Source organism: Pollachius pollachius (assembly GCF_949987615.1).
Source record: "Pollachius pollachius genome assembly, chromosome: 1".
NCBI lineage: Eukaryota > Metazoa > Chordata > Actinopteri > Gadiformes > Gadidae > Pollachius > Pollachius pollachius.
The window spans coordinates 51,658,565-51,682,800 of record NC_136934.1 but is presented as its reverse complement, the minus strand read 5'-3'; the positions used below and the strand labels follow the sequence as shown (position 1 = coordinate 51,682,800).

At 42.6% G+C, this 24,236-nt stretch overlaps 1 protein-coding gene across 1 annotated transcript; it reads right to left on the bottom strand.

The window, feature by feature from the left end:
* Positions 1-3,866: 3,866 nt before the first annotated feature.
* LOC307078422 (complement C4-like) lies at positions 3,867-23,230 on the bottom strand. Its single transcript, XM_079740214.1, has 41 exons — positions 23,077-23,230; positions 22,746-22,917; positions 21,948-22,113; positions 21,753-21,823; positions 21,552-21,646; positions 21,363-21,445; positions 21,186-21,273; positions 20,976-21,096; positions 20,589-20,727; positions 20,379-20,491; positions 19,206-19,361; positions 18,946-19,116; positions 18,650-18,844; positions 18,410-18,553; positions 16,224-16,347; positions 15,904-15,990; positions 15,404-15,604; positions 15,165-15,279; positions 14,971-15,041; positions 14,738-14,877; positions 13,787-14,002; positions 13,536-13,587; positions 13,371-13,454; positions 13,074-13,280; positions 12,270-12,345; positions 11,974-12,172; positions 11,036-11,140; positions 10,369-10,531; positions 10,089-10,276; positions 9,277-9,435; positions 9,131-9,190; positions 8,947-9,037; positions 8,711-8,852; positions 6,708-6,792; positions 6,305-6,379; positions 6,109-6,211; positions 5,915-6,004; positions 5,731-5,823; positions 4,684-4,767; positions 4,436-4,568; positions 3,867-4,227 (listed from the first exon to the last, which is right to left on the bottom strand). The coding sequence occupies exons 1-41, from the start codon at positions 23,142-23,144 to the stop codon at positions 4,089-4,091; spliced, it is 5,064 nt and encodes a 1,687-aa protein (XP_079596340.1). The 5' UTR covers positions 23,145-23,230; the 3' UTR covers positions 3,867-4,088.
* Between the last annotated feature and the right edge of the window lie 1,006 nt (positions 23,231-24,236).

Genomic DNA, 24,236 nt, shown 5'->3' with positions numbered 1-24,236 from the left:
TTGTCTACTCTTATAGCCCTGGTCTGAGCCAATGGTCTCCAGTTGTCTATATAGACCTGCCCCTTCTCTACTCACTTTCACAGTTGTAATGGCTGCAGTTGTATTTATAATACTGAGCTCACAATTTGAGAGCCAATGAGAGTACAAGTAAGTGTGTTTAAATTGTTTTAAAAAAAGAGAATGAAGTATAATAAAATACTTTCCTAGTTTATTTGATATTGGATGACAGTGAAACGTTCAGCTGGGTTCTCTCTGGAGATCTGCCAAATATGTGAGGGTTGTGTTGTCATCTGCTCTCTTATTGGTCTCTTCAAAACTGCCCCGTTTCTTCTAAATCATGTGATTTACTGGAAGTTTCAGATATTTTAGTTTCATTATTGAGCTATGTTTAAACATCATATTGTGGTTTAGGTTAACCTATATCTTCTCAACATTATGGAGGTAAGTTTAAACAATGTTTAGCATAACCTTGTCTTCTCTACATTATAAGCTATGTTTAAACAACCTTTAGTGTAACCTATGTCTTCTCTACATTATTGAGCTATGTTTAAATAATGCTTAGTGTAACCTATGTCTTCTCTACATTATTGAGCTATGTTTAAATAATGCTTAGTGTAACCCAGCGGTTTTCAATAGGTGAGGCGCGCCTCCCCTGGGGGGCGCCAAAGAGCCACAGGGGAGGCGCGACACGCAACACGCAAAAAAAAGATACACATCCGTATGCAGCTCTATTGATATCGGTAATTGTGCGTGCTTGTATTAGTTTTAAAATGCATCGTTTCCTTGTCCCAAGTCACCAGAAGTCAGCATTAAGGGAGGAGAAAAAACGTAGGAAATATGATCCTGAATGCGTTTCTGGTTCTGTGGAGAGCGAGTTCCCCCAGATCTCCACAAAGGCTATGAAAGTCCTAATCCCCTTCACCTCAACCTACTTGTGTGAGTGTGGGTTTTCCGCACTGACCCTGATTAAAAACAAATACAGATCAAGGCTGCAGGTGGAGGACGACTTGCGTTTATTTCTCTCTGCATTGCAGCCCCGCATCGAACACCTCTGCCATCAAAAGCGAGGCCTTATTGTTATCACTGATATGGACGATTAAATTGAAGGTCAAAGTTGTGTCTTGAATTCATAAATTGGTTGGGCCATAGGGTTGATGCTGCTCGTAGTGCAAATGATGTGAGTATGGCGCATTTTGTTTGTGGTTTAAATCTGTGGTTTTATGTGGCTGAAATCGTTAACAAATTTGATGAAAATATGTGAATCTGTTCGATCTCATAACATGCCGTTGTCGCTCATTGATCCGAGAGCTGTCCATTGTGCTGATTTCTTTCGAAACGATGTGCATCTCCTTCAAATGTGCGCTTAAGGCCCAGACACACAGCGCCGATTTCAGCCGTCGGGTGTCGTCGGTTGTAGCTTTGTTTTGTTGACTTGTGGATAGGCCTACTGATGTTCAGTGATTTTAAAAGTAGTCTCAATTAGGCCTGCATGAAGTTGGAAATTATTTGCTGTTGCAAAGAATCGTTTCCCACCCAGCACACAACGTCTTTTGGACGTTGATATCTGGGCTAAATCCCCTCTAGCCCAGATATCAACGTCCAAAAGACGTTGTGTGCTGGGTGGGTTATGAATGCACTTTTTAAAAAAGTTGTGGAAATAAAATGTTGTCAAATACAATATTAAAAAACATTTACATTTGATTAGTTATTGAAAGTCATCATTGCCTGGAACACACGAAACAGGCGTGTTAGGTCAGGCGGACGGGAATATATAAATTTTGGGGGGGGCTCGGCTGTCCTTACCTACTCTAAGGGGAGGCTCACATTCACCCAATTTGAAAACACCTGGTGTAACCTATGTCTTCCCTACATTATTGAGCTATGTTTAAACAACGTTTAGTTTAACCTATGTCTTCTCTACATTATTGAGCTATGTATAAACAACGCACCTATGTCTAACCTATGTCTTCCCTACATTATTGAGCCATTTATTTTTAGCAAATACTTTCACACATGTTTATCTTTATTTCAGAATTTGCATGATGGCACCAACATCATGACTACATGCTATTCTGCGTGTTGTGGTGACTGGACTGGATGCCTGGACTCTCCTCATGGTCAACCGGCCGGCACCACATCACCATTTTAACATGATGTGCATGTATTTACCTGTATGTCAATTATGGCACCCATTGCACTCCTGACCATCCCTGGAAGAAGGGATCCCCCACTATGCGTTTCTTCTCAAGATTTCTTTCTTGCTAATTTCAAGGGAGTATTTTCTTGCCCTTGTGGGGGCTTGGGTAAAGGGGGGTGTCATAAATATTTGACCTGTTAAGCCCTTTGAGACTGTAATGGTGATTAAGGGCTATACAAATAAAATTGAATTGAATTGAATTCTCAAACCATCCTAAAGGTGGTGTTACATTGCGCCATTTCCTATTGCCATAGCCTCTGTTTCTTTTATAAGTCAAACATACATATTGTTCTGAAGGCGCTTTGGCCTTTCGATATTAAGTCAACCTCATCAGTAAACAAACAGAAGTAAACGGATGTGCTGACTTTTTCTGGATAAATCGAACTGTAACCTTTACATTTCCCAAAAAAATTCAATGAGTTGTTTTGAATCAAGGGTGTATGTCCTATGGAGGAAAAACAATAAGATAGAAAATATATATACAATATATATTATATTTATGTTAATAGTAATATTGATTTTTTAATCAAATCAGTTGAGAAATGTAACGGTTCTAGTTCTCTTTATCCATAAAAACTGCAGCTCCCTATATAACTATTTTTTTTCGTATTTGTTTACAGGCCAGTCTTGAACAAAGGCCAATATGCCGTCGATGTATATATGTGTGGATATGCAGGGCTAAGGTAACAAACGAAACATTCCCTATTTTTGTGGGATTATACACTAATTTAAATATATTAATAATTTTTCATTCCAAATCCATTTCCGTTTTCACAATCAAAATGTCCATCAAAAATAACAACAGACCTCTGAAGAATAAGTCCCGCCTCCGAGGCCCCCGGTTCCCTCTGTCAAATGTCTGTGGGAAATAACATGGGGTTTAGAATGACCGTACATAAGAAACTAAGTTGTTGTTCAAACTACACTGTAGTTTGAACAACAACTGTACTTCACTTTTTCCATCTAGTTTCCATTGAGGTTTTGGATTGTCGGCGCCGTTAAAGTAGTAAACGATTATTAGTGCGGGAGCTAGTACCGATCTGCGCGGACTTCATACGTCATACTTGTTAGGGAGGAGGGAGGAGATGTCCTTGCTCGCAACCACAACCTAAAAGATGGTCATTTCACGAGTGATTTCAGTGGTCTATAAAACTTAATCGCTGGCGAGGATCAGCCTCTTTTGTCAACAACTTAACTTTTTGGTTTGACCGTGATAAGAGTTTGCTGGCTGTTATTGAGATTTAGATCAATTTGATCGATTTCACACATGGACGAGCAGTGTTGGTGCCACTTCCGTAGGCGTGCTCTGGTGCCACTGAACTCATTTTCGGTGAAGACAAACTGAAACATTGCCGTTGCTACGCAACCTTGACTTGGAGGGTCGTGACGTCCTAAGTCTGCGCAGATCTGCGTTAGCATAATGCTTCTTCATAATAGTTGACTACTTTAACGGCACCGACAATCCGAAAGCCAAGTGGAAACTGGATGGAAAAAGTGTGTAGTTCAAAACGTGACGAAGCTTTTACCTCCACGTCACCTACATAGTTTGTTATGTAAGGTCATTCTAAAACGCCATGTTATTTCCCATTGAAATCTGACCGTTGGAACCGTGAGCCTCGGAGGTGGGACTTATTCTCCAGAGGTCTACAACGACAAGCATTTTTAGGGATTGGAATCCTGTCATAATGGGGAAAAACATTGCGTATTGAAAGAAAAATGATGAACATGCATGGTTTTATTGTTACATTATACATATTATTGGATATGTAGAATGTAAAGCAATGAAAAAGCATTTCAAGTAGAATATTTGTGGTATACATATCTCCGTTAAGATTTGAGTGGTCCAGAGATCATGGTTCTGATGTGAAATATACTGAACCAAAGTGGACCTTTACAATCTACAGTCATTCAGGTCGTTAGCAAAGTCATTGTAAGATTTACAACGGAGATCGTATCTCTTCGATGAGGCACACCTCTGAGCATCAGGAACCAACTCCACCCAGGTGGTGGAGTCCAACAGGTACTGCATTCTAGAGAGAGAGAGAGAGAGAGAGAGAGAGAGAGAGAGAGAGAGAGAGAGAGAGAGAGGGAGAGAGAGAAGGACAGAGAGAGAGAGAGAAAAAGAGAGACAGAGAGAGAAAAAGAGAGATGGACAGAGAGAGGTGTAGTGGGGGGGAAGAGAGTCAGCATAGCCTGGTATATATATCTTAGGATTTGTACCTCATGGACATCACTTACTCTCCGTGTGAGTCGGTGGTTGAGCCGTCTTTGCCCATGATGAGGTACTGCTGGCCAACCTCAAGCTGCTCTCTGCACTGAAGCCTGTTGGCAAACACTCTCCTGCTGTGCTCTGCTACCCTGGTGTCCTTACCTGCGTGGGACAGGACGTACACTCGTCGTATCAAAGTAAAAGCCCTCCACATGAACGCAGTCACACATTTGCATTTGTCTCGAGTGTTGTGGGTGTCCTCTTTTTTAAGCCTTACTTGATTTGAGGAGCCTCACTACATTTATGTCGTAAAGCCGGAAGTTACTCTTGAAGGAGACATCGAGAACCTCCACCAGGAACTCTGAAAGCAAATCCGGAAGAATAAGAATAAACACAGCAGCTGCTCTGTTGGTTCAGGTGATGTAACATGAGCACAAAAACACAATGTGTTGAGATTAAAGGTCCCATGACATGCCACCGGGTGTGGTGTGATTAGACGTTACAAGCCGTTTTGGAAATCGGCCTCTTATGACATCACAGGTGGGTGTGTCCACCTAGATGTGTGCTGGATAGATCAGTGTACCAGCCTACCAAGTGGACTCTAGCAAATGTTGCTCATCTATCAAAACATCACAGGTGGACACGCCCACTTGTGATGTCTCAAGTGGTAGATTTCCAAAACGGCTTGTAATGGCTAATCACACCATATGGGACCTTTAACAAATGTAGTAAAATGATTAAATCTGTGAGAGGGTTATTGTGACAGGGTTACTGTGAAAGGGTTGGTGTGACAGGGTAAGTGTGACAGGATGAGTGGGACAGGGTTAGTGTGACAGGATGAGTGACACGGTTAATGTGAAAGGATTAGTGTGAAAGGGTTTGTGTGAGAGGGTTAGTGTGAAAGGGTTAGTGTGAGAGGTTCAGTTTGAGAGGGTTAGTTTGAGAGGGTTAGTGCGACAGGGTTACTGTGAGAGGGTTAGTGTGACATAGTAAGTGTGACAGGGTTAGTGTGACAGGATGAGTGAGACAGGGTGAGTGTGACAGGGTAAGTGAGACAGGGTTAGTGTGACAGGGTTAGTGTGAGAGGGTTAGTGTGAGAGGGTTAGTTTGAGAGGGTAAGCGTGACAGGGTTAGTGTGAGAGGGTTAGTGTGACAGGATAAGTGTGACAGGGTTAGTGTGACAGGATGAATGAGACAGGGTGAGTGTGACAGGGTAAGTGAGACAGGGTTAGTGTGACAGGGTTAGTGTGAGAGGGTTAGTTTGACAGGATGAGTGAGACAGGGTGAGTGTGAAAGGGTTAGTGTGAGAGGGTTATCTCCTCACTGTAATCCACCACAGGGTGGTAGCAGGCGTGCTGTATCCGGCTGCCCTTCTTAATGATGCTCTTAAAGAGGTTCTTCACTTCATGGCAGGGTCCTGATAGAATAACACAACGTTAGCAGAGTAGCAACAAAGCTTAGCGACATTGTGGGAGGCTGGCTGCCAGCGGTTGGGAATGAAGACCTACTCTCTGCACATTGGCACACGTCATCAGAGCACAGTTTGGACACCTCTGTGCCCCTCTTGGGGGCAGAGTAGAATATAGTGCACTTCTTCACTGCAGCGAAAGCAAAGAGCAGAAATGAGGCTCACCCAGCTGGTGCCCAGGGAATGAATGAAGACATGAGTGGATGAAAGGGTTATGGAAAGGATGGTTGTTACTTGGTTCATAATAATCGTAGAAGGACGCTTGAGCGGGCTGCAGGAGGCTGATGGGAACGGTTTGTTTAGCCTCAAACGTTACGCACTGGCTCTCAGCCTTGAGCTGCAGGGAAAGGATGTGAATACAGGATCAGGAGCAGCACTAGCATGTTGCATCGAATGTCATCAGATGGGGTCTGTTGTGAGAAGGCAGTACCTCGTTGAAGTACAGTATGACTCTTCCAGAAGATATCTCATAATGTGAGATGTACAGCTCAGGGGGACTTTTAAGCTGTTGAAGAAACAGGGTAAGAGCAGATTAAGTGATTTCAATTCAATTTTATTTGTAAAGCCCTTTATCACAGGTACAGTCTCAAAGGGCTTAACAGGCCATGTATTTATAAATATGACACCCCCCTGACTCTAGCCCCCCCAGAGGGCCAGAAAGAACTCCCTTAATTTGCAAGGAATAAATCTGGAAAAGGAACGCGGATTGGGGATCCTTCCTTCCAGTGATGATCAGAAGTGCAATGGGAGCCATAATTGACATACAGGCAAGTACATTTACCGTCACATACCAAAGCTATGGTAATAATCTGATGAGAAGGAGGCTTACTTACTTTGTCCAGATGCTCTGTATTAGCCTCAAAGCCACTGAGGAGGGTGATGTCTGCAATAGCCATTCCAGTGAGATTGCTGTTCAGGCTGGAACACACAAACAGATGAATATCAACACTGGGCCCAGGCTATGACGGTGGGAACATATGGAGATAGAGAGGGGGATCCACACTCTTCCCATTGGTTTTATAAACCTAATAAATGTGTGTGAAGTGAAGTGAACTGAATCTGTGTGAACTGAACTAAACCGATTGTGTGCAGGGGCGGTTCCTTAGAGGAGGCAACGGCGGCAACGCCTCCTTCTGATTTAAAAAAAAAAAAAAAGATTCACGTGACGATGAAATTATTATTATATATTTATTTTTTTGAAATTATCTATGTGCATTGGGTGTTTATTACTGAATAATTCCATGAAAATGTTGAAAAAAATTGCCAAGTGCCTATACAAGGCAGGAGGCTGGCCGATGTTACTCTGAGTCTGTTACGTCCGGGGCTAGCCACTGAAGGGAGGCAAAAAGGCCAAAACTCACTTTTGCTGCCTTTGAGAATAAAAAATAACCAATCACAATACAGTTTCACTGTTGGAAGGTAAATCATTCATACCATGTTAAACACAGGAAGGGCGGCCAGCCGCATCTACTCCTTGCAACCAATCACGGATCAGCTATTCATTTTTTTTAACGTTCTATAGAACGTTAAAAAAAGGAATAGCTGATGATGAATGAGTAAGAAATCTGTTTTCCCAATCTCATGTTGGTACTGCCAGCATACTCAAGCAAGAAGGGGGGGGGGGGGGGTTGAAGAGTACCATCTTATATTTGTTTTTGCTTTTTATTGATGTTGGCCTATTATTTTTGGATTGGCCTATTATTTTTGTTATCTGAGTATCATTACCTTCGTTGAAGAGACAGTCTCTATTTCTTTGATTTTCATTAACCCCATTTCTAGGGAGGTTGTTCTGTTAGAATTCAAATGGAATTCTTAAATAAATGGAATCTGCTGTGAAATTGTCTTCTGAATAGTTTTTACTTGAAGCATACAAATAACATATATTTGATTTTGAGGAAAATAGTAAGCATAAACAGTGAATAAAATGTGTTTCAACAGAGTTAAGTCAACTTAAAAATATAAAGATTTTGAGCATTAAAAAAGTCTAATTTTAAGTAGAAATTACTTAAAATATTGTTTAACTTAGCCAAATATTTTGAGGTAATCAGTTTCATCAAATATTTGAACCTGTTTGGGTTAACAATGTAAATAAATGAGCCTTCAGTTGCCGCCTTTTGCGGCAACTAACTAGAAGGCTCATTTGCATTACATTTAAGCAGCACGCACCATGAATGAACTTTACTTTATGAAGTTGAACTTTGTCTGCACATTTGATTAAACGTTTTGAAGCATTGCACTCTGCTAATACACTGTTAAGTGTCTAGTTCTTAGTTAGTTATGATCCTCTCTAATGCGCCTCCTCATGAGAGTGTGTTTTTTTTAAAGTTGTGTTGGCCTACGCTTTAGAAAAGACATCCATGTGTCTGGCACTGCGCACGTTCATAAATGCCTTCCTGGTGAGCTCAGCCAGGAACCGCTACTGATTGTGTGTAAAGTTAACTGAACTGAAGGTGTGTAAAGTGAACTGAACTGAATGTGTGTAAAGTGAACTGAACTGAATGTGTGTAAAGTGAACTGAACTGAATGTGTGTAAAGTGAACTGAACTGAATGTGTATAAAGTGAACTGAACTGAATGTGTGTAAATTGAACTGAACTGAATGTTTGTAAAGTTAACTGAACTGAATGTGTGTAAAGTGAACTGAACTGAATGTGTGTAAAGTGAACTGAACTGAATGTGTGTAAAGTGAACTGAACTGAATGTGTGTAAAGTGAACTGAACTGAATGTGTGTAAAGTGAAATTAATTTAATTTGTGTAATATGAACTCAACTGAATTTGTGCAAAGTGAACTGAACCTTCTGAAAGCCATCAAAGTTGATAGGACTTAAGGACTCACCTTACACAGACATTGTACACGAGAAAGTTTTCTTTGGCAGAGTTTTCTTCGATTTCTCTTCTGCGTCGTGTCCTGTGCATGTCGATTTCTGTGTTGTAATCGTAGTTTTCATTAAAGTACTGGTAGTTGTCCAGAAATTTGGCTGTTGAAATAACGGTTGGCATTGTTATCTCTTTCTTTACATTGTAAAGTACCAAGTACCTTTTGAACTGGTGTTAACAACTAGACCAACTCACAGGTGTACTGAGCCTTCCCCTCCAGCGTCACATTGATGTTCAGTAATGTACATTTTTCCTTGGGCTCCATCAGATAGAAGTGCTTCATGACCTGTACAGATGGACTGCTGAGTTTCTATTCATTCCTTTTGTTATTTACTTTTGACAACAAATTAGCAGAAATAAATCACACCGTCCCCCTTACTTTGATCTTGATGTTTCCCGTTCCATTCAGTTTCACCTTGATCTCGTTTCCTATCATGGACTGAGATGACAGACAGGATTAAAGAGATGAGTTAGGAGTAGGGTTAGTGGTTCTACGGGCTCGGTGTCCATGATGCTGTACTGTACCTTCAGCTCGACTATCACTTTGTCCGTCGGCTCTTTTAACAACAACTCCCCCTTGTCTGATCTTCCTGATACGAAGAAGTCTGCCTCCACCGTACTGAAAGACTTAGCGGGCTTCTTCACGTCATACTCTGCCAGGGCCTCCAGAGCCACGATGGTATCCTGGACACAAGAAAGTACTTGAATATAGCTCATAGTTGTACTTGAGTATAGCTCGTAGTTGTACTTGAATATAGCTCGTAGTTGTACTTGAATATAGCTTGTAGTTGTACTTGAATATAGCTCGTAGTTGAACTTGAATATAGCTCATAGTTATACTTGAGCAAATTTCATAGTTGTACTTGAATATAGCTCATAGTTATACTTGAGCATAGCTTGTAGTGGTACTTGAATTTAGCTCGTAGTTGTACTTGAATATAGGTCACAGTTGAACTTGAATATAGCTCGTAGTTGAACTTTAATATAACTCGTAGTTGACCTTGAATATAGCTCTTAGTTGTACTTCAATAAAGCTCATAGTTGAACTTCAATATAGCTCGTAGTTGTACTTGAATATAACTCATAGTTGTACTTAAATATAACTCATAGTTGTACATGAATATAGCTCGTAGTTGAAATTGAATATAGCTCGTAGTTGAACTTGAATATAGCTCATAGTTGAACTTGAATATAGATCATAGTTGAACTCGAATTTTGTTGTGCTTAAACTGTTATACTTGAATATTTACTTGAAATTTGTTGTACTTGAATTATACTTGAATATAGCTCGAGTTGAACTGAAGCACTGTTAATTTCCCATGAAGGAACCAGGTCACCTGCGTGGACTTGAACCCCCCGCCGTAGTTCTCCTGCGCGACCAGCCAGCAGGAGGCGCTGTCGGCCCACGGGAAGTCCTGATGCGCCACAGCTGTCAGCAGGGCGTAGGCCGTCGTTTCCACGGTGATAGCCTCCTGCTGAGAGGAGCTTTCTGGATCGTCTTTCCAAACCCGGCAGCCGTTTTCATCTGTGGAGTGTAAAGAAGTCAACAAACATGCACACTCAACTGTTTCAGTGTGAGCATTGTGTTGTTGGACCGACATTGTGTGTTTGACCGACCTAATGTAGCCAGGGCTTGGAGCTGCTTCCAGGCTGGTTTGGCTCCGTCTATCTCAGGCAGACAGAAGGCCAGGCAGTAGGCTGTGATGGCCACAGCATAAGGCCTCTCCAGCTGCCCCGCGTGGGAGAGGAGGTACGATGTTGAGCTGACGATACTGGCCTCCTAAGGACAATAATAAATAAAACCACTTCAAAACCACGACATGGTTAAAGTACAGTGAAAAGACCTCAAACCAGAAAGCATGTATGGTTCCTGAACCAGTGCTAGCAGCACCCCGAGGGGTCACTTAGGTAACTCCATGCAAATGCAATAAATTATGCAAGAATAAAAAACCCCATAAAGAGGGAGGAAAAACAGCAGTGGAAGAGAGTTGAAGATATGTCTATAGATATCTATATATATATATAAAGTTGTATGATAGGTGTGGCTATATGTACATGCATATGTATATAAAGCTATATGATGGTGTAGCTATAGCTACATGTATATAAAGCTCTATGGATAGCTGTAGCTATATATATATATTTTTTTATATATATATATATATATATATATAAAGTTATATGCTAGGTGTTGCTAAATCTATATCTTTATAAACCTCTATGATAGGTGTAGCTATGTCTATGTGTATATGTATATATAGCTATATGGATAGCTGTGGCTCACCACATCGTTCTTCATGCTCTGTTCGACGAATGGGATGGCGTGCTGCAGCGCCACGGTGATGAATGCCGTCATGGAAATGTCCTTCCCGGCGCCTCTGATCCCCCCCTGCAGTGAAGAGAAGGGGGGGGGTCAGGAGAAGCACACCTTTAAAGGTGACATATTGTACCACCAGGTGAGAGTGGGATTAGCCGTTACAAGCCGTTTGGAAAATCGGCCTCTTCTGACATCACAAGTGGGCATGTCCACCTAGATGTATGACGGATAGATGAGCAACGTTTGCTACAGTCTAGAGCCCGACCGAAATATATATATTAGTCATTTTCCAAACTATCGGTATCGGCCGATTAATTAATATTAAAAAAATTAATTAAAAAAAATGTGGTCTTGGTTATTGTGGTTTTGTTCAAAGGACTTTGAGTTTCATATCTTAAGTTTGTATTTTTACACGTTTTAATTATCAGAACTTTAATAAATTTAGATTTTGACTTTTCTGTTGTGACAATAAAACAATGAAATAAAGTTCATTTTTAAACTGCATTACCTTATTATTTTAGTGAGGACTCATAAATAACTACAAATAACTACATTAACTACAAATAATGTTAGGGAAATCTGTTTATGTTTTGTTACTTGTTTCTGGAATTTCTTTTTAAAATATATATTAGCCAATATATCGGAATATCAGATTTTTAAATCACCAAATATTTGTATCGGTATCGGCCTTAAAAATCCTTTAGCGATCGAGCTCTACTCCAGTCCACTGGGTAGGATGGTAGCCTGATCTATCACGCACACATCTAGGTGGACACGCCCACTTGTGATGTCAGAAGAGTCCGATTTTCAAATCGGCTTGTAACGGCTAATCAGACTCACACCTGGTGGTATAATATGTCACCTTTAACCATTCATGTGTGAGTGGGCTCATGAAACCAGCCTACATCCATCTCCCTGTGGTACACAGGGTGTGGGTCTGAGAAGGACCCGTCCTGCTCCTGCACGGACAGCAGGAAACGGACTGAAGTGCTGATGTCCTGATTGGACACGTCCCTGCCAATGTGACCCCGCGGGCCGCCGCCCCTCGCGGCCATCTGGCGATCCGCCAACAGAGACAGTACTTTCACAACAAGAGCGGTGAGCCTGGGGTCAAAACAGAACACGGTTATGGCCAGTGCTGCTGTTTAGCAGGAGCCAACCTGGGAATATATTTACAACAATATGGAGATAGAATGCCTACCAATAACTTGATGGAGTTGTAATCCATGCTCCATAAGATCCATCATCTTTTTTGAAAGTCAGAATTCTCGTCACACCTGGAGAAAAAACGTAATTGTCTAAATATTTGTGTGCTGGGCTTGCTCAGGCTTGACTTTCTTCTCTTTGTTGACAACTGTTAAACCTCATGACATCATCATGACATCATCACGACATCATCATCATGACAACCTCACGACGTCCTCATGACATCACCACGACATCTTTGTGATGTCTTGATGACATCATCATCCTGACATCATCCTCATGACATCGTCATGACTACCACGCTGATGCCGCCTTCAAAACGCTCAGAGTTTCCGGGAGTTTCGGAGTTTCAGACCTTAAGCTCGGAGGAAAGTGCTGTGAACACTCTGTTTCGGTCTAAGTTATCGCCCCGAGTTTCGCGCAGAGGTAAAGCAACCCGAGTCCTCCGAGATCACGTCACAACAATGGCCGCCTATTTCATTGATAGGCTAAAGTGAACTTGCAGCAAACACTAAGAGGCAAACTTTTCACCCATTCTAACATTTGCATTACGATTTATTATAGCTTACAATTATAAACACCACCTGATAAATTCTCGCTCATGTTCAACCATTGCAAGCAGTTCTGATAACTGTTTCATCTGATTCAGCAAAGATGCACAAAGAGGTCTCCGCGGGCATCGGGAAGGTTTACGTAAAGACACGTAGGAGCTTCCGAACCTCCAAGCTGTTTTGAAGGCGGCATAAATATACAACAGTAAGGAGACGTGGGAGGAGTGATGTGTTTCAGACATGCTGACCCTCGTCAGTCCTCTGCAGAGCCAGGTCCCTGGAGCCGGCTGGCAGCTTGATCCACTGCTGGCTGAGGTCCAGGAAGCGCAGAGCCAGGACTGTCGGGGCCATCTTCTTCATGGTCTGCTCTGCACAGCCGCTAGGCAGCTTCAGAAGACCGGCGACCCCTTCGGCCGACAGGAGGACCCTGGCACTAGACTCGCCGAACCCCGCCCCTGGGAATAGGACTCAGCTGTGACTTACTGAAATAAACGGCTATTATAATATAGTAATATTACTAGGTCACCAGTGGGCTCAACACACACCTTCCATCTTAATGAATATATTGGAGGCGGATCCGGGGACTGTCTCAGTGGGTAGGCTTCCATCGAGGCTGAAAGAAGCCCCCCCTGAACAGACAACAGCACACCCATTGGTTGATCAGAAGTGAAATAGTCATTGATTAAACGTTTTAATTTGAAAAGTCTCACCTTTCAAATCATAATTCAAAGTAATCTCCCTCGTCTTTTCTTCTCCTTCTGTCTACAAACAACATAAAAATCAGAGAGACACTCATTGAACCTTTGCCATTAAGAGTTGAAACTGCAAAGTAAACTCTCCATTCAACTCTTCATCCCATCAAGTAATGATAGCCAGGAAACCTTTCATGTGCGTTTTCACACAGACTACCAGTTCCATCTGCCCCCCATGAGAAACACGCACATTAAATCTATTGACTTACCCAAACGTTCAGGCTCTTTTCAATGGCGTCGGGTTCCCACCTATTGTTGATATCATAAAGGCGTATTTTGATGGGTATAGCACCGCTCTTCATGGGGACGGCAGTGAAGGTCACTAACGTAGAAGACCCGCTCGCCACGCTGACGTTCACGAAGGCTGTGAACGTGGAGGAGCCCGGGGAGCAAAGCCCGGGTGTCTGCTCCATGTGAACGGCTAGCTGGAACCACAGACCAATGGACAGGGTGAGACCCACACAAGACCTACAGGCTGAGACCTACAGGCTGGAACCTACAGGCTGAGACCTACACAAGACTTACAGGCTGACTCCTACAGGCTGAGACCTACACAAGACCTACAGGCTGGAACCTACAGGCTGAGACCTACACAAGACCTACAGGCTGGAACCTACAGGCTGAGACCTACACAAGACCTACAGGCTGACTCCTACAGGCTGAGACCTACACAAGACCTACAGGCTGAGACCTAAAGGCTGACACCTACACCAGACCTACAGGCTGATTGCTATAGGCTGAGCCCTACAGGCTGAGACCTACAGGCTGAGACCTACACAAGACCTACCGGCTGACTCCTAAAGGCTGAGACCTACACAAGACCTACAGGCTGAGACCTACAGGTTGAAACCTACAGGCTGGGACCTACAGGCTGAGACCTACAGGTTGAGACCTTCAGGAGACCTACAGGCTGACACCTTCAGGCTGAGACCTACAGGTTCAGACCTAAAGGCTGAGACCTACAGGTTCAGACCTACAGGCTGAGACCTACAGGTTGAGACCTACACCAGACCTACAGGTTCAGACCTACACCAGACCTACAGATTCAGACGTACACCAGACCTACATTAATGAGTCTCTGCATAAAGGCACCTGAAGGACTAAATAGTGGATGGAACCACTGAGATGTTCAGGAGCCCAACAGTCATCCATATCTTTACCTGTACAGCATCAGGCCCATAGTTGTAGATGACTGCCACAATGCTCATTTGTTCATATCTCCTGACCGAATAGGGCAGTCTCAGAGACACAAAGATGTTCTTAAAGGCTTTTAGCTCGATTGGCTCAACCACACAGAAACCTGCATGAGACACCAAGACAAAAGCTCCAGTCATTCATGACACACTGGCTTATATTAGAAATGGTAACTGGAAGGTAAGAAGGTCAGTGTTACCGTGAGTTGGAGATAGAGTGACTGCCTGAATTTCCCAAGTGGTAATAGAATCCGGTAGAGATAAAGTGTATCTAAAAAGTTTTGCATTTGTTAATATTCCTTTCGAAATATTAATATATATATTTTTTTAATTAAATCATTTTTTTTGGACATAATTAAAAAAATACAAAAAAATACATAAAATATTGCATTACTTTCGTTGGTCAGTGACATCGAAATATGTAAATGCAAAACTTGGAGCAAAATTTCGACGGATCTTTTCGGCCATGCTGCCAATGAAATGTTCCTCAATATCCAGTAGACTGACAGCTAGAGACAGAGGCAACAATATTACATCAAACAATCAATCAATCAATCAATCAATCAACCAACCAATCAATCACAAACGTTGAATGGCCCTTTGGTTGATACGACTTCTTTCTAACGTGCTTACTTCTGCCAAATCCGTTGTCTTTCGCTGCGCTCTTCCTCAGAGCCTCCCCCCGAAGACAACACTTAAAGAAGATGTCGACACACTGAGGCTCTGCGTTCATCTCGATCACCCTCCTCCTCCTCTCCTCACAGGAGCGTCTCATGGGGATGGAGGAGAAGCCCTGGTCACAGCACTGCTGGAGCTCTGAGCTCAGGTTCCCCTCTGAGGACAGAGGAGATCCACTCACACCACGGGGCTGTTTCCTGATTCACTGACTAATGACACATTTATATTTGCATTTACATTTACAATCAGGGTGTTTGGCAGACGCCTTAATCCAAAGCGACTAGCAATAAGTATGTATTTCCCCCTTGGATCAATAAAGTATACATCTATCTATCTATTTATCTATCTATCATTTGTCGTAAGAATATATGGCTGTCGGGGCTATGCAGAGTGTAGGTGAACTGATATGATATCATATTATATATTTTGCCTTGTGAATGTAGTTGTTGCCTTACTCATCTCCAGGAGCTCATGTCGGAGGTCCAAGGCCCGTCTGGAGCGCCGTACAGCGTGGGGTTCACACCTGGACCCTAGAGGAAGTGCTGAGGAACGACGCCCTTATTAGGTCATTAGAGCTTATACCGTGCACGCACTTTGAGGGAAGAATGAAGAGAGATTCAGAAGGATCACTTTGTATTCTCTCGGTCAAAGAGATGAGACACATACCACACAGTATCACATGTGTGTCTCATGGAACAAACATTTTTGGAATATCGGATGCTATCATTATATTATTAGATCATATTTTATTAGGAGCGCGTCTTGCTTTCCATACCATCTGCTTTGGGTGTTGAACCTGAAGACACAAAAGACAAGCCGGCCTGGGTGAAGATGGAGTCGTGGTCGGACCCCCCTCGGTGTGAGCAGCCCAGGTCGTAGGACTCCATGGCAGAGAACACCTGGGGGTCAACCCAACTTTATTGATGGAGCTCTTTTCACACAAAACAGACTAAACCATTCGGTGAGGGGTTTTCACACGTAGTATGTATGAGCAGTGCTGCCATGACGAGCTGTTTATTGGTGTGGGTTGCACTGTGGCTGTGGACGCTGTATTTTGTACCTTGTGATTGGATGGTATTGCTATGTGGGCGGGGCTAGCTGAAGCAGGGCTATATAGCAAGCCCAGCCTTGACCCCGAAGCACCTGCCAACTACCGCCCCATCTCCAACCTCTCTCCTATCAAAGGTGTTGGAAAAGGTAGTTTCTGCCCAACTCCACAACCACCTCATAACAAACAGTCTTTATGAGAAGTTCCAGTCTGGCTTCCGCTCTTGCCACAGTACGGAAACTGCCCTGGTCAGGGTCACCAATGACCTGCTGATGACTGCCGATGCTGGCTCTCCATCTCTTATCATCCTTCTCGACCTCACCGCAGCATTTGGCACCGTGGACCACCACATCCTACTACACCGCCTTCACTACTCCATCGGTCTCCCTGACACTACCCTGGCATGGTTCGCATCATATCTCTCGGACAGAACAGAGTATGTATCCCTGGGTGGGGCTAAATCATACACGCACTCTGTCACTTGTGGTGTCCCTCAAGGATCAGTCCTTGGCCCCACCCTCTTCACACTATACATGCTCCCCCTTGGTCGTGTCATCAGCCGGCATGAAACATCTTTCCACTGCTACGCTGATGACACCCAACTCTACATAAAAACAAATAAAAAAACCCATACCCCTCTGCAGCCCTATCCACACTGTCCACCTGCCTGGAGGAGATAAAGGCGTGGATGGCGTCTAACTTCCTGCAGCTCAATGGCTCAAAAACAGAAGCCATTCTTGTTGGCACTCCACACCAGACCCGTTCATTCACTATCACCAATATCAGCTTCTCCGGCAGCGGCATCCACCTCTCATCCTTAGTCACTAACCTTTGAGGCCCACATCTAACAACTTTGCAAAACCTCCTTCTTCCACCTCAGGAACATTGCAAAAATCGCCCCATACTCACTCTCCCGGATTCCAAAAAACTTGTCCACGCGATTGTCTCCTCCAGGCTGGACTACTGCAACGCACTCCTCATCAGGATCCCCAGCAAGAACATCCAGCGGCTGCAGTACATCCAGAATTGTGCTGCCAGGATCCTGATGGGGGTGCGGAAGTACCACCACATCCCACCCATCCTCAAATCCCTCCACTGGCTTCCTGTCCAGTACAGGATCGAATTCAAGATCTCCCTCCTGTCCCACCAGTGCCTCCATTGCACTGCCCCCCTATAGCTCAAAGACCTCATCACTCCCCATTCCTCCTCACGCCATCTCCGCTCTGAACAGGCCAAACTCCCCCAGCTTCCGAGGACAAGGCTCCGAATTATGGGCGATCACGCCTTCTGCTCAGCTGCACCCAGTCTGTGGAATGCTCTCCCTGACCATCTAAGGGCCCCACAGACTGTGGATTCTTTAAAAAAAGGCCTAAAAACCCATCTTTTTAGAAAAGCCTTTGGCTAAACTGCTATTTTAAATGATTATTTTTTTCAATGTTATTTTTTTCTTTTAATCTAGTTAGTCTTTTATGTTCTTTTAATGTGCATTGTAGCACTTTGAGGTCATTAAGTTGATATAAAGCGCGTTATAAATAAAAATTATTATTATTATTATTATTATTATTAGGGACCGTTCTGGGGTCAATGGAGTGATTCATGTTGGACTGTTTAGTCTTGCTGATCAATAATTTATAGGCTCTTCAAGTTTGGTCTCTCAGATGCACGTTTTGGCCACGCCCGGTCTACAGCACAGCACTTTGGTGGCAGTGCTGGGATCCAATGGTGAGATCCAGTGCTGGGATCCAGTGGTGAAGAGATTCATACTACAGACCAGGACAATGACCAGGACGACAAAGAAGAGACAGTGTGTGTGTGTGTGTGTGTGTGTGTGTGTGTGTGTGTGTGTGTGTGTGTGTGTGTGTGTGTGTGTGTGTGTGTGTGTGTGTGTGTGTGTGTGTGAGTCTGGATGTAACCTGCTTGGCCGTCAGTCTGTTGCGTCGTTCCAGAGCGTACATGGCCTTGTCCACCACCAGCAGAGCCACCCTGGCCCTCCCCTTCACCTCCACCTCCAGTCCGATGGTCCCCCCGGGCAGGGCAGGGTTCGTGGAGGGACGGACCTGCGTCCCAACAACCAATCAGCATTCAGTCGGTCGTCCGTTGTGGTGAAGCGTGTACAACATCGTTTCTAAGGTCCAAGACACAAAGGTGCTTACTTTGACCGCCTTCTCGCACTCATCGACCACGTCCACCCACACGGAGTCAGACACCAGGACGTCCTGCTGGTCGTAGTAGTAGCCAATCAGACGCAAGGAGGGCACCATCTGGGTGGTGATTCTGATCTCTGCGCTGCCCAGGCGGGACAGCGTAACCACGGAGCCCTGATGCACCAGACCCCCGTGACTCAAGACCTGCAACACACGATTCACCCCACGGTCATCTCAACCCTCGCTCGGCTGAAACGTGGACGGCGTTGTGTATGATGATGATGATGACGATGATGATTGCTCACCAGGTAGTACACCAAACCATCTTTGGGAACACCGTTGATGGTTTGAAACGTGACGTGGATCCGTTGGTCGACTTTGAACTTCCCGGTGGGAACGCTGATGTACAGGTAGTGCTGACTGGGCGAGGACATGGGCTTCAAAACCTTCTCCTGCGTCACGGTGCCGGCTCTGACCTGTTCCAAATGAAGGAGATACAAAACTGCCATGGTGGGATATGGTTAATGTGAAGATATTGTTGAAAACGATAACTTGTCACTCTTACGTTAACAGTGATTTGTGCAGGAGGAGAAGGTGGGAGATTAAAGATGTGCACGGCTGCCCCCTCCTGGTTGGTGACCAGCGGTACGGTTTCCCCCAGGAGACGGAGCTCTACCGGGACCTCAGAGGCTGGAGAACCATCCGGAAGACGCAGGAGCACCTGACAACGGGAGGTCAAAGGTTATCTATCAATAATACTGATACAGGGACAACAGATGTAAATTAGCCTTGTGGCTAGATTCTGGCTCAATTATATATTGTGCATTGTCCCTGTCAAATAAACGAAAAAATCAAAATAAATACTTGCCTAATACTCAAACTGATAATAATGATAATGGTGGATATAATGTGATTATACTAATACAAATCATAATAATAATAATAATAATAATAATAATAATAATAATAATAATAATTAACAATATTTGTATTATTATATATTTATTTTTCAATTAATATAAATATATATCTATAAAAATAAATATGAATGAAATTAATATACTTTTTAGTTCTTGTTTTATATTTATATGTAAATAAAAAAAAAGGTAAAATATAATATTTTGGTAACACTTAATAACTTATAATAAGGTGCCATAATAAATAAAAAACTAGTCATTACCTAACCCTTTGTTAATATTTGTTAATTGTTACTAAAATATCTATTTGGCACAAGTTAATAGTTTTTTCATCATTGATTAAACATTAATTGTTTGCATAACCCTAACCCAAGCCTACCACACGACCCTAACCCTAACCCTAACACACGACCCTAACCCTAACCCTAATCCTAACCCTAACCCTAACCCTATCCCTAACCCTAACCCTAACACAGGTCCTTAACCCTAATCCTAATCCTAACCCTAACCCTAACACTAACCAGCGACACTCGGTGGTCAGTGAAAATAAACTATTAACTTGTGCCAAATAGATATTTTTTTGTAAAAACTAACAAATATTAACATAGGGTTAGGTAATGATTAGTTTGCTCTTGATTATGTCACCTTATTATAAAGTGTTACCGATATTTTTTATAATTATATATTTTATCATTATAATAATGATATATACAATTACTTTTTTATTATTATTATTATTAATAATTAATTATAATTCATTATTTATCATTATTGTTATTTATATTATTTCTATATATTTATATAAATATATACCTACTTACCATAATGTCTAACGGAGCTCCAGGAATGAAATACGATCGAATTTGAGATAGGTCGATTTCATAAAGTCGAGAAACGATTGGAAGAGAAATCTCTGCCTCCTGCATCTCACTGCCTGGAAGCACATAACCAGGGTTAGCCCCGCTTCGAGCACACCACCACCGCGTACATGACCGTACATCGCCTCATTACTGTGTAAGCGGCAAACGTACTCTGTTGTTCTGTGACCGACACGCTCATCACCAGTTCTGCACCCTCCTGATCCAAGTAGGTGACGTTACACCCTTGGCTTTGTAGCTGTGTCTTTAGCTCTTCAGCCCTGAGAGTCACTGTGCCGACACCATCTTCAATCTGTGAAGAAAGAGGTTTGGGTTTTTGCTTTATTTTAGTTGAAGTCGGTTTTTCATTCGCTTCCGCAAAAGACTCCAGACTCACTTGTTCCGAGTTCACCTAGATCTGCATAGCCTCCCCCCTCATCCCCTGCCTCCTCTATGGACATCCTCAGTGTACCGACAGCGATATATATTGTTGTTCCTCTTTCCTCTGACAAATGTTCTTATTGTAAGGTTCCCCAGTTAACAACTTAGCTTGGTGCTCACCGAGCCAGTCTTCTCCAGTCCCCGGATCATCCGGGAGACTTTGAGGCACTCAGAGCCCTGCAGGCCGGCCACCCTGAACCAGGAGTGGAAGCTCCCAGCCACCGTCTCCCCGTACGAGTACCTGTGTGAAAGGTGGCGACTGTCAGACTACACCCTTGAGGGAAAGCTAAGGTCATTCATGTGCTCATAGCTTGATTCATCAGAACTCACTTGGCCGTCACCTTGAAGGTAAACGTCTCGCGCTCCAACAGAACGTAGCGTTCTTCAGAGTTTATGATCACCTCGAAACTCGGTAAAACTGCCATAAAAAAACAATGGGTCACTTTTGCTAATGGAATGCATAAAGATGAAACGCTGACACGGTTAAGATCAAGTGTAAACACTCACCAAATTTCTGGACCTGAAACTCCAGAGTAGCAGCATGTTTTTTGTCTCCTTCATAATGTGCAACAATTTTCCATGTACCCAGTCTTAAAAAGAAACCCATGAATGCAAAATAAATGAACGGAAAGGGGAATAAGGAGGTGAGGAACAGGTTAAATGCCGTCATGCAGGTTTTATGAAAGGCCTCCGTACCCAGCGACGTCAGGTAGGTACAGAACACTGCTGAACATACCACCGAACGGAACCCGGAGCGATGAGTCCAGCTTTAGATGGCTCCCAGATGGGTTCTGTGAAAGATGAGAATCCATTCAAACCATGAAAAGTGCAACAGTCTTTGGAAAGTCTCCTTAAAAGATCAGATTGAAGATGCATCACAACCCACAAAATGCTCACAATGATGGATATTTCAATTTGTTCCTCTGTGGGTCGCATGGTGTGGTCGAGTGCGAAGATCCTGTACTGGACTGGAAGTTAGATCATGTAAAACACATGAATGAATAACGTGGGATGAGTAATATATCACGTACAAGAAGGATCTAGTTCAGATTCAGGTGAATGGAAGAAGGAGCTGGTGTTGTGCGGTGGGACCTTGATCTGATGGTTTGTAGAGGGGTTGGTTGGTCTGGATGAAGAGGTAGCCCCTGTGCATGGACACCAGCACGCGGGTCATCTTTCTCTCTGGTGTCTCGGCCACCAGCAGAAGGTACGGATCAGACTTAAAGTTTTCCAGACTAGCCATCATCTCCCTGTCTATCTGTACCAATTAAAACGAAATACATGTTAAAGTGTACACTTTTAGAGTCAAACTTCAAATGTGAAATATGTAAATGAAAAGCAAGTTTTAGTCTTGATTATTGAGCTGTGATTCAACAACGTAGTGTACTCTATATCTTCTCTACATTATTGAGCTATATCCAACCACAGTGATTTAGTGTACCTATATCTTCTTCACATTATTGAGCTATGTCTAACCACAGTGGTTTAGTGTAACCTATATCTTCTTCACATTATTGAGCTATGTCTAACAACAGTGGTTTAGTGTAATCTATATCTTCTTCACATTATTGAGCTATGTCTAACAACAGTGGTTTAGTGTAATCTATATCTTCTCTACATTATTGAGCTATATCTAACCACAGTGATTTAGTGTAACTATATCTTCTTCACATTATTGAGCTATGTCTAACCACAGTGGTTTGTGTAATCTATATCTTCTTCACATTATTGAGCTATGTCTAACAACAGTGGTTTAGTGTAACCTATATCTTCTCTACATTATTGAGCTATGTCTAACCACGGTGGTTTAATGTAACCTATATCTTCTCTACATTATTGAGCTATGTCTAACTACAGTGGTTCGGTGTAACGTATCCAACGTTATCTTACCATGAGCTCCACTGTTTGGATGGCTCCAACGTTAAATGAAGTGGTCTTTTTATCGGACACAACCTTGCCTGACCTCTCATCCTCCAGATAGAGCGTGGTGGTCGAGGAGGTCTGAACAAAGACCTTCTCCTTAACGTTGACGTGGAACACTTTTGGAGCTGAGATGAAGAATCTGTAAGTTCACAAATGTGAATAAAAATGCTATTTAAATCAGGAAATATTAACAGTACGTAAGAAAATAATGAATAAATGAAAAAATGTCAGTAGATATTTCAATTGCATGATTTTTCCCAGTGGTGGAGCAATATTTATTTATTATATTCAGGCCTACCTTTTACTGGCACAAACAGACTCCAGAGCCAAAATGAGTAAAAGCAGTAAACAAGTAGACCTGTCCATTCTAGAGCCTCAACTGGCCTGATAGTCCTGGTCTGAGCCACTGGTCTGAGCCACTGGTCTCCAGTTGTCTAGTCTTATAGTCCTGGTCTGAGCCACTGGTCTGAGCCAATGGTCTCCAGTTGTTTAGTCTTATAGTCCTGGTCTGAGCCACTGGTCTGAGCCAATGGTCTCTAGTTGTCTATATAGACCTGCCCCTTCTCTACTCACCTTCACAGTTGTTATGGCTGCAGTTGTATTTATAATACTGAGCTCACAATTTGAGAACCAACTTTTTGTTTAAAGAGAAAGAAGCATAATACAATACTTTCTTAGTTTATTTGATATTAGATGAAAGTAAAACATTCAAAACGGGTTCTCTCTGGGGATCTGCCAAATATGTGAGTGTTGTGTTGTCATCTGCTCTCTTATTGGTCTCTTTCAAAACTGCCCCGTTTCTTTAAAATCATGTGATTTACTGGAAGTTTCAGATAATTAAGTTTCATCATTGAGCTATTTTTAAATAACATAATGTGGTTTAGTGTAACCTATATCTTCTCTACATTATTGAGCTATGTTTAAACAACGTTTAGTGTAACCTATCTTCCCTACATTATTGAGGTTTTTTTATTTTAGCTCAATGAATCATTGAATTTCATATTATTATAGTCATTTTCTGACTCATTATTTATTTTGCTGTCATCTATTTTTATTGTTTTATTTTTAGCACATACTTTCACACAAGTTTATCTTTACATCCTATTTTGCATGATGGCGCCAACGTCATGACTACATGTTATTCTCATACCATCCTCAAGATGGTGCTTTATTGCGCCATAGCCTACGCAGCCTCTCTGTTTCTTCTGGAAGCCAGACATACATTTTATCTCGAAGCCGCACTGGCCTTTGGATCATAAATCAACCTCGAATCATAAGTCAACCCCGTCAGTAAACAAGTTATAGTAAACGGGTGTGCTGCCTTTTTCTGAATAAATAAAACTGTTACCTTTACATTTCCCAATAAGATCGAAAATATGTATACAATCTATATCATATTTACGTTAATATTTATATAATATGTATATATATATATATATATATATATATATATATATA

Bases quoted from the DNA above. Each gene is read 5' to 3' on its own strand.
- LOC307078422 (XM_079740214.1), bottom strand. From the start codon at position 23,144: ATGGACAGGTCTACTTGTTTACTGCTTTTACTCATTTTGGCTCTGGAG. The intron at 16,348-18,409 runs GTTACATCCAGA...GTTGACCCCCAG, and splicing joins ACAGACTGACGGCCAAGCAG to GTGTTCTCTGCCATGGAGTC. The intron at 4,768-5,730 runs GTGAGGAGATAA...ATTTGCTTTCAG, and splicing joins CCACCCTGTGGTGGATTACA to AGTTCCTGGTGGAGGTTCTC.